This window comes from Balaenoptera ricei, chromosome 8 (assembly GCF_028023285.1).
Source record: "Balaenoptera ricei isolate mBalRic1 chromosome 8, mBalRic1.hap2, whole genome shotgun sequence".
NCBI classification, from domain to species: Eukaryota; Metazoa; Chordata; class Mammalia; order Artiodactyla; family Balaenopteridae; genus Balaenoptera; species Balaenoptera ricei.
The window spans coordinates 97,425,036-97,439,659 of record NC_082646.1 but is presented as its reverse complement, the minus strand read 5'-3'; the positions used below and the strand labels follow the sequence as shown (position 1 = coordinate 97,439,659).

At 41.2% G+C, this 14,624-nt stretch overlaps 1 protein-coding gene across 1 annotated transcript in view; it reads right to left on the bottom strand.

The window, feature by feature from the left end:
• Positions 1 to 1,002: 1,002 nt before the first annotated feature.
• ALKBH3 (alkB homolog 3, alpha-ketoglutarate dependent dioxygenase) overlaps positions 1,003 to 14,624 on the bottom strand; it is a 78,787-nt gene continuing 65,165 nt past the window's right edge. The window contains exon 10 of the mRNA XM_059931423.1: positions 1,003 to 2,014. Within this exon, the coding sequence (XP_059787406.1) occupies positions 1,985 to 2,014 (30 nt within the window). The 3' untranslated portion in view covers positions 1,003 to 1,984. The remainder of the gene's footprint in view (positions 2,015 to 14,624) is intronic.

Below are 14,624 nucleotides of genomic sequence, written 5' to 3'. Positions count from 1 at the left end.
AGTAGAAGGATTTATCCAAACTATTTAGCTTGCCATTAACAGAAATGGAAGTTTATCTGTATTCTCATAAATTTTAGAGGTAGGTGTCTACAAGCCAAGGAACTCCAAGGATTCCTGAAAGTCACCAGAAACTAGGAGAGAGGCATGGAATGGATTCTCCCTCAGAGTCTTCAGAAGGAACCTACCCTGCCAACATATTAATTTCTAGCAGCTTGAGGACTCCACTACAGCTGGCTACCACAAGAAGTCAGCCCATCAGTGTGATTCTTGCTCTAAATTCAAAGCAGTGTATCTTGAGTTATAAATCTCCTCCTCTTTTTGCCTTTTGGAATCTCATAGTGGCTACTGCACAAATATGTATCGAACACCTGCCACTTGCTAGGCGTTGTTCTCAGTGCCGGGGACACCACAGTGAACAATGGAAACAAAAATCTCTGCCTTCATGGAGCTTTCATTCTAGTGAATATCAGTTCAATATCTTGGTACTTAAGGTCCTTCAAACCCCCCATGTTATAATGATCCTATACATTCCCCCGGAGGAAAACTAAGATAGAAAGTTCTGGGGTGGGAGTTTGCATTTAATAAATGAAGAAATAGTGAATGTTATGACATTGTCTAATTCAAGTGAAACACGGGGAGTGAATTATCCTTAGGACCTCATTCTTTAAGTGAGGATTCAAGAACAGCTCTCTCAACACTCACTGAAACCACTTCAATGCTCCTCCACATTTTTCCTTTCATTAGATGTTTCTCTTTTCTTTCCTGATCTGGGAGTCCCCTTTTATATCAACTGCAATCAAATTGCCCTACTCCAGTCCACTGCAGGGGTTGAAGGCAGACCAAAGTAATATTTTAGAATATTAATAACAGGTGAATGGTATTTGATTAAGCATTATTGTTTTTGCAAACTATGACTACATATACTGAAGTTTCTTTTCTAGCATATATATCAAAACCAACCAAGGAACAAGGCATCTACATTTATTTTTAAAAACCTCCATGATATATGCATATGGAATCCATAAATGGAACACTCACACATTAAACCTATCACTCAGAATCATTTTGTGCACAGAACATGTACGACAATTACTTAGTGCCTGGGATAAATAGTGTTGGATTATCTCACAAAATCTGTGTCCACACCCATATATTTGGCACTAATTGTGTCTCATTCCAGGTCACACTGTGCAGTCTTTTCTCTAAGACACTGGATCTCAAAGTCCAGTGTCATCAACATTAGTTTGTGTGGGTGGGTGCTTATAAAAGATAAAAATTCTGCTTAGAGGTTGTGATTTAGCATTATTGAGATGTCCGCATTTAACCAGCTCCCAAAGTGATTCTGATGCAGAGAAACCCTGCTCCTGGCTGTTCTCCACAAGTTCTGGCTTGTTGCTTGGGTCACATGGGACCTTTTAATTTATATTCAATCTGTACTTGGGATTATTGGTAACCCTAATACAGAAACTCTTTACTTGGGCCTGTCAGTGACAGCAAATCACCTGTATCCCAGGGTATACTCCTAATCTGCTGGGTTTAGCCCTGACACCTAATATTACCAGGTGGGTCCAGACTTCCTGGGAGGTGTGAGACTATCTGCCCAGAAAGGTCTCTTCTGGTCACCTATATGACTGCACAGCCAAGTCTAGCTGTCAGTTTGAGATGGGTTCTAAGGCCACTCCCGGTGTCAGTGTGAATCACCAGAAACAACTCAATCATACAAATTTCAAAACCAAGTATTAGGAATATAAATGACTTCATTTTCCTGAGAACTAGTTACTACCCAGAGTCCTTCTGCATGGGTTTCTAGTAATCCAGAGCTATTTCCATGGAGCTGGGAACATGAACACTGAGGTGAAGGGCAGTGGGAGACACAAGTCACAAAGGTAGAATGAGCCTGGGTTTTAGCTCTGCTACTTGCCTGGTGTGGGATTTTGGAAACAGGTCCGTTTCTTCTCTGAATTGTCAAGAATACCTTCATTCTTTATAGCTGAGGATGCTCCATTGCAAAACTCTGGGGAAAAGTCAATGAAAGAGTGGGTGAGAAAGTAAAGGGCTACAGTCATTCATACATTCAGCAAGTACTTATTGAGTAACTACTATGTGTTAAGTTGGCTCAAGAGATAAAATGGCAACAAAAGCAGACATGATGTCTGTTTTCATGGGCCTCAGAGTCTACCAGGATAGACAGACATGAACTGACTGATCAAATAAATAACTATGAAGTTGCAACAGTGATCAGTGCTAAGAAGCAGAGGGTCAATGGTCAAAGTCATGGACCAGTGGGCAGGGAGCTAACTGTCAAGGATCACTGGTGAGGGCTATGACTCAGAGCTGCTATTTGGGGGTCTGGACCTTGCACTCTGCCATCGGTGTGACATCCCTCATGCTGGTCCCTCTAGATGTCTTTCCATCCTCAATGTATCAAAACTCTTCCTATTGTATGCTCATTAATTTATCTGTCTCACTCTCATGATATGGATAAGGGGGCAATATGGTGCAATGGTCAGAATGCAGGCTCTGGAGCAAACGGACCTGCTTTTAAATCCTGGATCCACTGCATGTTGCCTCTGCGACTCTGGGCAAGATGCTTTATCTCTCGGTTTCCTCTTCTGTGAACTAAGAAAACAATATTACTTACCTCACAGGATCAGTATAGTGAATTAATACATGTCAAAGTTTTAGAACAGAACCTGGCACATAGTAAGTGGGGAATAAATATTTGCTATTAATATAACTGGTGTTCTAAGCACTTTATATGTAATAGCTCATTTACTTCTTGCAAAAAACCTATAATAGTTACTGCTATTACGCTTTAGATAAGGGTTCAAGCATTCATTTAAAAATATGTTAGGTACTGTGCTAGGAGCTAGGATTGGCAGTGAGCAAAACAAACACAGGCCCTGCTCCTAGACACAGGAAGAACAGTTAAAATACTACTGGGCTCCCACTGACTAAGTCTGGGACAATTTGAGCCTCCATATAAATAATGATAGCAACAATTATAAGGGGTTGAATAGAACAGGAATTTATGAGTCCATACTGGTATAAATAAATAAATGGGGGGGGTGGTGGAATTATTTGCTATGTTAGAATGCCAACTAGGCCTTCCCTGGTGGTGCAGTGAGCGCAGGTTCGATCCCTGGTCCTGGAAGATCCCACATTCCACGGAGCAGCTAAGCCCGTGCGCCACAACTACTGAGCCCACACACCACAATTACTGAAGCCTGAGCACCTAGAACCCGTGCTCTGCAATGAGAGAAGCCACTGCAATGAGAAGCCTGTGCACCACAACAAAGAGTAGCCCCCCGCTCACCGCAACTAGAGAAAGCCCACGCAGAGCAATGAAGACCCAATGCAGCCAAAAAACAAAAAAAGAATGCCAACTAATGAATGTAGAAGAAATGATGGAGTTTTAGAAAAAAATCACGAGTTGGCAAATATCATAGCAATAGCTGACTCAGGCAGGAATTATCAATGGATGCTAAAACCACTGGGTGAGAGTTTGATGAGGAATGGAATATTTACATATTCTCAAAATACTTGTTAATTACAGTGAGGAAAATCATGTCTTTATAACAAAAAAACCCTGATAGACAGCACCTTAACCAAGTGATTAAAGTTAACATCACCAGTGATGGGACAAACTCACATCATGTACCTCCTGATATGATGCACTGAGAAGGAAGCAACATTGCTTCTGTAGTATCTCTCCTAAATATTCATAATGTGAATTTAATGATGAAGAAACAGCAGAGAAACTCAAATTTAGGGACATTCTACAAAATAACTGCTTGGTACTCCTCAAAGATGTTAAGATCACAAAAGACAAAGGTTCCAGATAAGAAACCTGACAGCTAATTGCAACATGCGATCCTGGATAGGCTCTTGAACTAGAAAAAAAAATTTTTTTTGCCATGAAGGACATTACTGGGACAACTGGAAAAATATGAATGTCTATGGGTTACATCATAGTATTATAGTTATGTTAATTTCCTGATTTCAATAACTGCACTGTGGATATGAAAGACAAGTCCTTGTTTTTAGGAGTATACATGAAGGGGTACTAAGGGGTAAAGGAGCTTCATGTATGCAACTATCTCTCAGATGGTCCAGAAAATAATAATAATAATAATACTGATGTATGTGTGTAAAATATATATATATGGTTATATAGATAAATCAGTAGATAAAATGATAAAGCAAATGATGTAAAATGTGAATATTTGGGGAATCAGGGTTAAGGATATATAGAAGTTCTTTGTACTATTTTTGCATCTCTTTTTCCTAAATCTGAAATTATTTTAAAATTAAAAACTATCAAAAAAGTCAAGAAAAACTTCAACTCTCCCCCCATGCTTGTTTCAGGGTGGGGGGATGTGCCGAGGGGAGAGGAGAGAGAGAGGTCCAAGGCCAGATCTTAGAACCGGCAAACCGACCCAGGGAGCTGTGCCTCTGGGCAGACAGAGTTGTTTCCGGCTGGCAGGGAAGGGTGCCGACAACGAGAAACATTATTTCTGGCCCTTCTCCAGGGCAGGAGGAAACAACAAGAGGAAACAGTGAAAGCTCTGTAAGGCTGAGGAGCTGGTCCCTGAGGACTGGCGCCAGGAAGCCGAGGCGTGGGCAGGAGGTGGGGTCCTGGCAGGATCTGTGGGCCAGCAGGGTTTGCTGGGGACAGGAGATTCACTGCCCCTGGGCTCTCTCCCACCACAGGGAGAGGGGAAGGAGGGACTGGGAAGTAGGGAAGGGGAAAAACTAATATTGGCCAGGCACCTCCTATCTGCCAAGCACTGTTCTGGGTGGTTTACATATATTACCTCACTAATCCTCACAGAAACTTTAGAGATATCCTCTGTTACTATTCCCTCATCCCATAGAGATGAAGAAATAGAGGTTTAGAGAGGGAAGGCGAGAAATTCTGTTCGGGGCACTATAGTGGGATAGATCTGCTAACTGACTTTTATTCTGAAAGCAATTTTAAAAGCTGGTTAAAATAAGAATTTTTTAAAAAGTGATCAGTGATCTCACAAGAAAGTATGGAACACTCAGAAGCCAAAAAATAAGTGAAATCAGGACCCCAGAGAGGTGGGCAGGGAAGGAGGCTGCCTTTCACCTTGAGAGCATTTGCCAAGTCATATGAACCTTGGCTTTGGTTCTCATGGGCTGATAGAGATGAGAAACAGAAGAGTGAACTCCCAGAGCCCACCCAAGGTGGGACACTAACAGAAGACCCAGCCCTGCACAAAGCTGGATCTCCAGTGGCCTCTCCACTAGGTTAGGGAGAAACTAAAGGCAGAAGCCACCACTCACCATCCCCACTAAAACCTAGAAAGAAATCTTAGCACTGAGTTGAGGGGAAAAGCATTTTCCCTGAGATTTCATAATCCCACATGGGCTATCAGTGGTTTTGAAGCCTGAATTCACATTAAACTGAAACATCACAAGCTGAAGTTTTAAAGTATCCACCCAGAGATTTTGGTATGAATGGAGAAGCAGGAAGAAGCAAATTTCCTCTTCTTTTCCTGGATGTTCAAAAGCAAAAAGGTAAACAGAAAAAATAATGCAGACTCTATTATATTAACCAAGCACTCAAAAATACATAAAAACTAGCAAAAGCAAAGATTTCACACAAAAGCTATGAAGATGAAGTGCAACAGAAATTGCTTGGTGGAAGCTGTGGGAGAGCAGAATAGCCAGTCAGCCCAGGAGTGGCCAATTTCAAAAAACTCCAGCAAAAATACTTCACCTTTAGTTGAGGGCTCATTTTAAAGAAAAGTTTCTCATCTTCAGCACTATTGCCATTTTGGGTACATAATTCTTTGTTGTACAGGCTGATGCATTGTAACATGTTTAGCAGCATCCCTGGGTTCTACCCACTAGATGCCAGTAACATCAATGCCTGCTCCAAATTTTGGCAACCAAAAATGTCTCCAGGGGCTTCCCTGGTGGCGCATTGGTTGAGAATCTGCCTGCCAATGCAGGGGACGCGGGTTTGAGCCCTGGTCTGGGAAAATCCCACATGCCACGGAGCAACTGGGCCCGTGAGCCACAATTACTGAGCCTGCGCGTCTGGAGCCTGTGCTCCGCAACGAGAGAGGCCGCGATAGTGAGAGGCCCGCGCACCGCGATGAAGAGTGGCCCCTGCTTGCTGCAACTAGCGAAAGCCCTCGCACAGAAACGAAGACCCAACACAGCCATAAATAAATAAATAAATAAATAAATAATTTTTAAAAAATGTCTCCAGACATTGCTAAATATCCCCTGAGGGGTAAAATTGTCCCTGGTTGAGAACCACTGGTCTAAAATAATAAACTTAGATCCCTTGTATTCGACACAAGCTACATACAGAGCTGAGAAGCACAGAGTAGAGATAGAGAAGTCTCATTGTGGGTGGTGGAAGGTGGAGTGAGGCAACTAATGCACAGAGAAAATAGCACAGTAGCCCAGTGACAGCAAGTCTCAGGAAGAGCCAGCAAAATTACACTGTCTGAAAGAAACTTCTACAATAGCTGGGGCATAGGAATCCAACTCATTCCAAGAGATGTAATTTTTAACATTGAGTTAGCACAGAAGCAATACAAAGACACTTCACAAAAGGATGGGAAAGGTCATTAAACCTACCAATAAAGAACACTGGCTAGAAAAAAAATAAGTTACCATGGAATAGATGAAAAATATGACCAAACGTTGTTTCATGAATTAACAAATCTTAATAAAATGATTGCCTCTGTGAAGGAAGAACACAAAGCAGACGTCTAACAACTCAGTGAAGAGATGGCAAGACAATGGGAGGAGATGAAACAAGAGCTGGAAGAACTGAGGGCAGGATTTCAGAAATTCAGAAATTTCAGAAATGAGGAAGCAATCAGAAGGAGAACCTAGACACAGCACAGTAGAAATGGAGGGTATAAATAAGGAAAGTGAATAGAATGAGGCAAAAGGTACAAAGTGGGTTTTTTTTTAATTAGAGAGAAAATGATAAATATAGAAGAAAAGACAAAAGAGAGCCAACATACACATAATTGGAGTCTCTGGACAAGAAAAACAAAACAATGAAATACAAAAAATACTTAAAAAATAGAATTAAAGGAAACTTTCTTGAAATAAAAGATTTCAATTTACGTAAAAGGTACTATGTTTGCCAGAGAAAGTTGACCTAGAACAGAAAACTCCAAGACTCCCTTAATAAAATTACTGGGCTTTAAAGATAACAAAAATATCCTTTGAGCAGACAGGCCCCACAAAACAAATCACATCACTCATTAAAGGATAAAATCAGGCTAGCCCCAGCAATTTTCAGTGCCAAAACAGTGGCACAATACTCATGGAATATTTAAGGAAAAAAGTGTAAGCCAAGGATTTTATATGCTGTCAAGATGTTCCTCAAGTATAAAAGCTCCAAACATTTTTTAGACATGCAAGAACTCAGGGAGTACTGTTCCCATGAACTCTTCTTGAGAAAACTACCAGAGAACAAATTGCAGACCACCAAGTGGTGACTAGGGAAGCCACAGCAAAAGGAGGGCCAGGAGCAAGCACTGAATGCACTTAAATGTAGAGTGGAGACAAAAAGAAATGTGGACATCTGAGTGTAAATTTGTATATGCTATGACAATGTAGAAATGACATATCTAATAAAAAATGGGGTGGGGGGAGTGAAAGAAGATGAGAATAGAGTATATTCTCTGATGGCCCTGTCTGTAAGAGCTAGGAGATAAGGAAGATCATTGCAAGTAGAGAAATGAAATAATAGAAATATGTTTAATATATTTAATATAGCATATTTAAGAATACAAAGATAAACATGTATAGAGATCATTTTGCATTGTGTTGAGGGAAAAGATGGGGAGGTGGGGAAATGTACTGATTTTTTATTGCTCATTCTGGGACACTAACAGATACTGTCTAATCAAGTAGGGAACTAAGTGTTCTATATAATGCTGTAATTATGAAGGTACACACTAGAAAAAAGGAAAAAGAAGCCTTCCTAAATAAGATTTTTAATTGCTCTGGCTAGAACTCCCAGTGCAATGTTGACTAGCAGGACAAAAGCGGGCATGCTTATCTTGTTCCTGATCTTAGGGAAAGCTTTCAGTCTTTCACCATCTGGTACGATGTGAGTTGTGGGCTTTTCATAAATGTCCTTTGCCATGTTGAGGAAGTTCCCTTTTATTCCTAGTTGCTGAGTGTTTCTATCATGAAAAGATGTTGGATTTGTGGAACCACCTTTGCATTCCTGGGATAAATCTCATTTGGTCATGGTGTAAATCCTTTTAATAGGCTAAATTGGATTCAGTTTGCTAGCTTTTTGTTGAGGATTTTTGTATCTACATTCATAAGAGATATTGGTCTGTAGTTTTTCTTGTGGTGTCTTTGTCTGGCTTTGGTATCAGGATAATACTGACCTCACTGAATAAGTTAGGTAGTGTTCCCTCCTCTTCTAATTTTTGAAGACCTTGAGAAGTATTGGTGTTAATTCCTCTTTAAATGTTTGATAGAATTCACCAGTGAAGCCATCTGGCCTAAAAATTTTCTTCATTGGGTGGTTTTTGATTACTGATTCAATCTCTTTACTTGTTATAGGTCTGTATTTAACTAATTTTTTAAATATATATATATTTTTTTAGATTAAATCTCAAAGTAAAATAAAAACCAACTCTTCACCGTATGCAAGAGACATACCTAATACAAAGAGGTTGAAACTAAAAGACAAACAGTGGCACTCTTGTCAAATAAATAATAATAATGATGGTTAGCAGAAGTCATTATTTCATTATCAAACAAAGTGCAATTCAGGCCAAAGCACTAAACAAAATGGAAAGGAATTGTGTTATGTATCAGGGCACCACTCAAATGCAGATATAACTATTATGAATATCTGTGCAGCAGATAACCCAGCAGCTACATTCACCAGGACTAATTACTGCAGCGCAAGGAAAATCAGAGCACATGAGAAGTAGGAGGCTGGAATTCATGTCTCATGGCGGGTCTCAGGGTCAGAAAAGCAAGGACAGTGTATCACGTAAGGCAGCTCTGCTGAACACAAGAGACCTACAGAAGGAACAATTTTATTTTTCTCTCTTGTAACAGTCCAGGATGGTAGACAGCTCTGCTCACTCAATAGTTCAGGGACCCAAATCCCTTCCAAGTTGTGGCTCCATCATCCCCTAAGACTGCAGCAACATCTGCTTGGTAGAATCCAAGTTACTACCATATTCAGGTTGCTCCTGGCAGGAGCGAGGAGAGATTGTGGAGCTAGCATGCCCATAATCTCAGGCCTGGGTCTGTAAGTGGCAAATACTACTTGCACTCACATTTTATTGGAGGAAACTTGTCACTGTATAAACCTAAACCCAAAGAGTGGGGTGAGCTGGTAGTGGTCCAGCTTCATGCCTAGGAAAATGGATAGAATAGATCTCAGGGGATCACTGCCAATCTGTGCCAAAGCCCATTCCCCTGGGTGCTCACTCCCCCATGAGCAGGACACACTCAATCCTCTTCCATGGGGGACACACCAAAATCCATCCAGTTACCATACTGGTGATCTCTCAGTGATACACAGACCTCTCCACCAGGTTCAGATGTGGTTCCTTGTGGTCCGAAGGCCTGTAAGCTAAAAGACAATTCTTTTTCCACCTATCTGACCAAGAGAAAGTCATGAAACAGAGAAAGTGAGGCCACAATAAACACCCCCATTCAGAAGACAGAGCATGGGCAATACACAGTAATCCCAGGGCAGGAATTGTCAGGACCCCTGCCCTGGCGGTGGATGTTCTGTCTGCTCTGGTCTTGCCCTCTGGAACATTCTTCCTTCTCTTCTGCCCTCATCTGAAGTGGGTGTCAGAAAATACATCTTCCTTGGGGGCTGTTTTAGGGCCTAAACAACTATGGGTTTTTATGGTTTCTTTGGGAAAAACAATGCCCTGGAAGATGTATTAGAGATCAAAGTCTATCTGCTTCCAGTCATATCATAAGCCAGTAACCACACTTGATGCTGTTTTCTTACGTAATTCTCAAGTCTACTTCATTCCTTTGCTTCTTAGCTCTAGCCACACCCCTTTCCTCACATTAAAGGCAGCTATTTGGAGTCCTACTGAAATAAGAGGCTTACTGAGAAGCAACGCCCTTAGTCTGATCCTTGCCTTGGGGCTGGATGCGTTGAATGAATGTTTTGCTTAACAGATAGTCTTTGAGAAAGGCTCTGAGCCATAACTGTCAGATCTCCTATTGTTTGGGTGACAGAAGCAGATGGCTTTTTCAACCCTGTGAAGTCCCGACATTTTAAGACGTTATTCCCTTTCATCTTGGCTTGAAATCTGTCCAGTATGTGTGGATGTCATCTCTTTTCTTTGAATATCTTGGTAAAAGTAACAAGGAGCAACCAATATTCGCTAACCATCTAGCTCTCCCCAACTTCTCCTTGAGTTACAGCCTTGGAAAGTACAAAATCTGCCTTTCAGACCATTGCAGGAAACAATTTCACCTATTATTTGGCCAAGAGTCCCCAGATTTCCAGCATACAAAACTACAATATCTGTGTTCCTGCCACCTGCTGCCTGCCCACTAGGTTTCAGTTATGGCAGGGCCCTACTCTTGGTGCCAATTTTGATATTTGTTAGGGTAAGGGTTGTTGACTCGTGTGTGTGTGTGTGTGTGTGTGTGTGTGTGTGTGTGTGTGTGTTGTGTGTGTGTGTGTGAGAGAGAGAGAGAGAGAGAGAGAGAGAGGAAAGAAATGGTGACTTGAACTAAATTTCTTTCTCATGTAGTAGAAAGAGGTAAGCATGCCAGGCTGAGGTTCCTTCCAAATGTCTAGTCCACCATCTCTAGGGCTGTGTCTTCATCAGCATGGTAGAAGCTGAGCCACCACCATATATAGGTTTCAGCTGGCAAGTAGAAGGTAGAAAATGTGGGAGAAGCATATATACAGTCATTAGACCTAGGTGTAGAAATGGCACACAAGTTTCTACCTACATTCTGCTGGACAGAACTTAGTCTTATGGGCATACCTCTCTATAAGAAGGTCTGGTAAATGTAGTCTAATCCTGTCCCCAGGTAGAATAGGAAAACAGATTACAGTGAATACCTGTTAGTCTGTATCACAGACACAGAACATAGTAACATTATAATTTATTGGGCAAATCTGACATATGAAAATTGTAAACACACTGTGTTTTCACGTGACCATGGAGCTTTCATAAGGTCATAGAGAAAATCTCAACAACTTCCCAAAAAGAGAAATAGTATGGAAAACATTATCTGGCCACACTGAAACTAAAGAAAAAGAAATTAATAACTAAATCTGAAAAAATATATATTCTTCTGCTTGGAAAAATTTTAAACTGGTATTTAAACAACTCAGGTGAAAAGGAAATGCAATCTAAAACTGCAGTATTACCATAAAAGAGTGAAAATGAAATATAGTTACAGAAGTATTTGGAGGAAAGTTCATAGCCTTAAATATCTATATCAATTTTTTTTAAAAAGAGTGGTAAGAAGTAAAGTTAGCTTTCAATTCAGAAAGTTAGACAATAAACTGAAAACTAAGGAAAGGAAGAACTATAAGAGATAAAAGCAGACATTAATAAAAGTTATAAAATAGAAAATATTATGTAGCTAATATATAAACTCAAAAGCTGGTTCTTTGAAAAAAAATCCAATAGCAAAAGGCAGGGGAATGCAAAATACACACAATCTGAAATGATAGGGGGAATTCCACAGAAATGGAAGAGATTAAGAGGCTCACGTGAGATTAATTGGTTCACATTATGCGAATGAACTTGAAAACATGGATGAAATGGATAATTTCCTCAGTAAAAATAATGTGTCAAAACTGATCCAAAAGAAATAAAAACATTTAAACAGATCATTTCTATCAAGGAAATAGAGAAAAATGTCAAGGGTTATCATTTTCAGGTAGCACCAGAAAAGAAAAATTCACAGCCCAATATCATTTGCGAAAAACAACTCAAAATACCTAAATAAAATATCTAACAGAATCTAGCTGCATATTAAAAGAGCAGTACACCATGTTGACATAGGAATATTCTCCTGGACTTTAAGTACGGTTTAGCAAATCTATTAGTATAATTTATTTTATTAATTGATCTAGGAAGGAAAAAAAATCATGGTCATCTCCATAGATGCCAAAAAGACATTTAACATTCACCTCCATTCTTTATAAAAGCATTAAATAAAATAGAGATCATTGGATATTTGCTTTAAAGTATCCCTTTTTAAAAAAATTTTTAAAATTTATTTATTTATTTATTTATTGGCTGTGTTGGGTCTTCGTTGCTGTGCGAGGGCTTTCTCCACTTGCGGCAAGCGGGGGCCACTCTTCATCACGGTGCGCGGGCCTCTCACTATCGCGGCCTCTCTTGTTGCGGAGCACAGACTCCAGACGCGCAGGCTCAGTAGTTGTGGCTCATGGGCCTACTTGCTCCACGGCATGTGGGATCTTCCCAGACCAGGGCTCGAACCCGCGTCCCCTGCATTGGCAGGCAGAGTCTCAACCACTGCGCCACCAGGGAAGCCCTAAAGTATCCTTTTGGGTGTTTCTTTTAGGATTTGTTATACAGGACCAGAGCCATGTTTAGTCTAGGGTGAATTATCCCCACTACTGAGGCAAGCCCCTTCTGAGTACTCTTCCCAATGCCCGGTGAATTATAAGGTTTTCCAGTCTGGCTGATAGGAACAGGTGTTATTCTCAGTCCTGTGTGAGCACCAGGTAGGGTTTCCTCTAATCCTTTCTGGTTGTTTCTTTCCCCAGCCTCGCATGCATTCACTGATCTGTTGAATCCTGGAGGGAGACCCTCTGCAGATGTCTGGAATTCATTCTTTGTGCAGCTTTCTCCTCTCGGGCACACTGCCCTGCCAACTCTAGACGCCGTGGTCTGCTCAGGCTCTCAGCTCCCTCTTCTCAATTCAGAGAGTGTGCCAGGCTCCATCTGAGCCCCCCTTCCTGAGCCACAGTCTTGAAAGTCTCTCAAGACAAAAATCCAGAGCAATGCAAGGCTCACATGATTTATCTCCTATCTCAAGAATCACTGTCCTTCACTGCCTGATGTCCAGTGACTTGAAAATTGTTGTTTCATATACGTATTGTCTGACTTTTTTGGGCTGTTCCAGGAAGGAAGGTAAATCCAGTGCTGTTGCTCCATCTTGGCTGAGAGTCTTCCAAAGCTTTGAGTTCCGCTAAGAGGAGGAGTGGAGGCATGTATGTAATTTGCATATCATTTGCATAATATGAAATACACAGAAAGACCCTACACACCTGTCCCCAAGTCTTTGGTTCTCTCTTCCCAGGTGAGGAGAAACATATAGCAGATCCAGCTGAGAGAAACCAGGGCTCCCCTGTAGTACCTGCAACTGAGTCTTTGTCCCCTGGCCTCATCAAGGATGTGGGATCATTTTACCCACGCTACTGAGCCAAGTCTGTGCTGGTTTTCAATTACCTGAAGACTGTTTGCTTAGACAGTCCATTAGCCAGCTGGTGCCTCCATGTCCCTATCTTTGCGAGAAGGCTGACTGAGCAGCATTTTACCCAACCCCATAGAGTATCCTTCCAAAGATACTCTATGCATATACAAACTTTTCCCTAACAGATGCAGTGTTCTTTACCGTGCTTCTTTTACATTAAAATGGATCTTAAGGACTTTTCCATATCAGTACATAACTTCTTTATTTTTTGCTATTGCATACTATTCCATTCTTAACAGAGGTATTGTGTGGTAGCCAGGCTCCAAGATGGTTCCTGGTAATCCTTTTCTGCTGGGATTCACACCCTTGTGTAATCTTCTCCCACTGAATCAGGCTGATCACTCACTCTGGGGAAAGCCAGCCACCATGTCAGGAGGACACTCAATCTGCCCTCTAGAAAAGACCACATGGAGAGGAGCTGAGGCTTCCAGCCAATGACAGTGCCAATTTACCAGCCGTGTGAGTGTGCCATCTTGGACCCTCCAAACCTAGTCAAGCCCTCATATGGTTACAGCCCCAGCTAACGTCAGACTGCAGCCTCATAAGTGACTCCAAGTCAGAACCACCCAGCCAAGGTGCTCGCAAACACTGACCAGAGAACTCATGAGAGATATTAAATAATTATTGTTGTTTTACACCACCAAGTTTTGGGGTAATTAGTTCTATGGTAATACAGATTTTGGTAACTGGAACAAAAACCTAAACATTTTGGAGTAGCTTTGGGGCCAGGTAGTAGACAGAAGCTGGAAGGATCTTAAGGACAGTGTTAGTAAAAACTTAAAGACTCTGTTAGGAGAAGCTATATTTCAGAATAGCTATGGACCAGTGCCTTCTGTGTACCTTCTATTTTCCTTCTTTTTGAACAGAAGGGTCTATATCAGCTATCCTATGCTTATTCTACCACTGTATGTTGGATGTGTGAGGGACAGATGATTTGTCCCTATAGTCTACAGGTCTTCAGATCAAGAGGAACCATAGGTAGGGAGCTGTACCTGAGGAACTGTACCTGATAAGCCTCATTGAACTTGGATATAATTTAGATGAGAAGATTTCTGGATTTTGAGATGATGCTGTAAGAGGATAAAAGAGAGCTACCACGTGAAGGCTCTTTGTTTGCCAGCACCATCCCTCATGCTGGGAGGCTG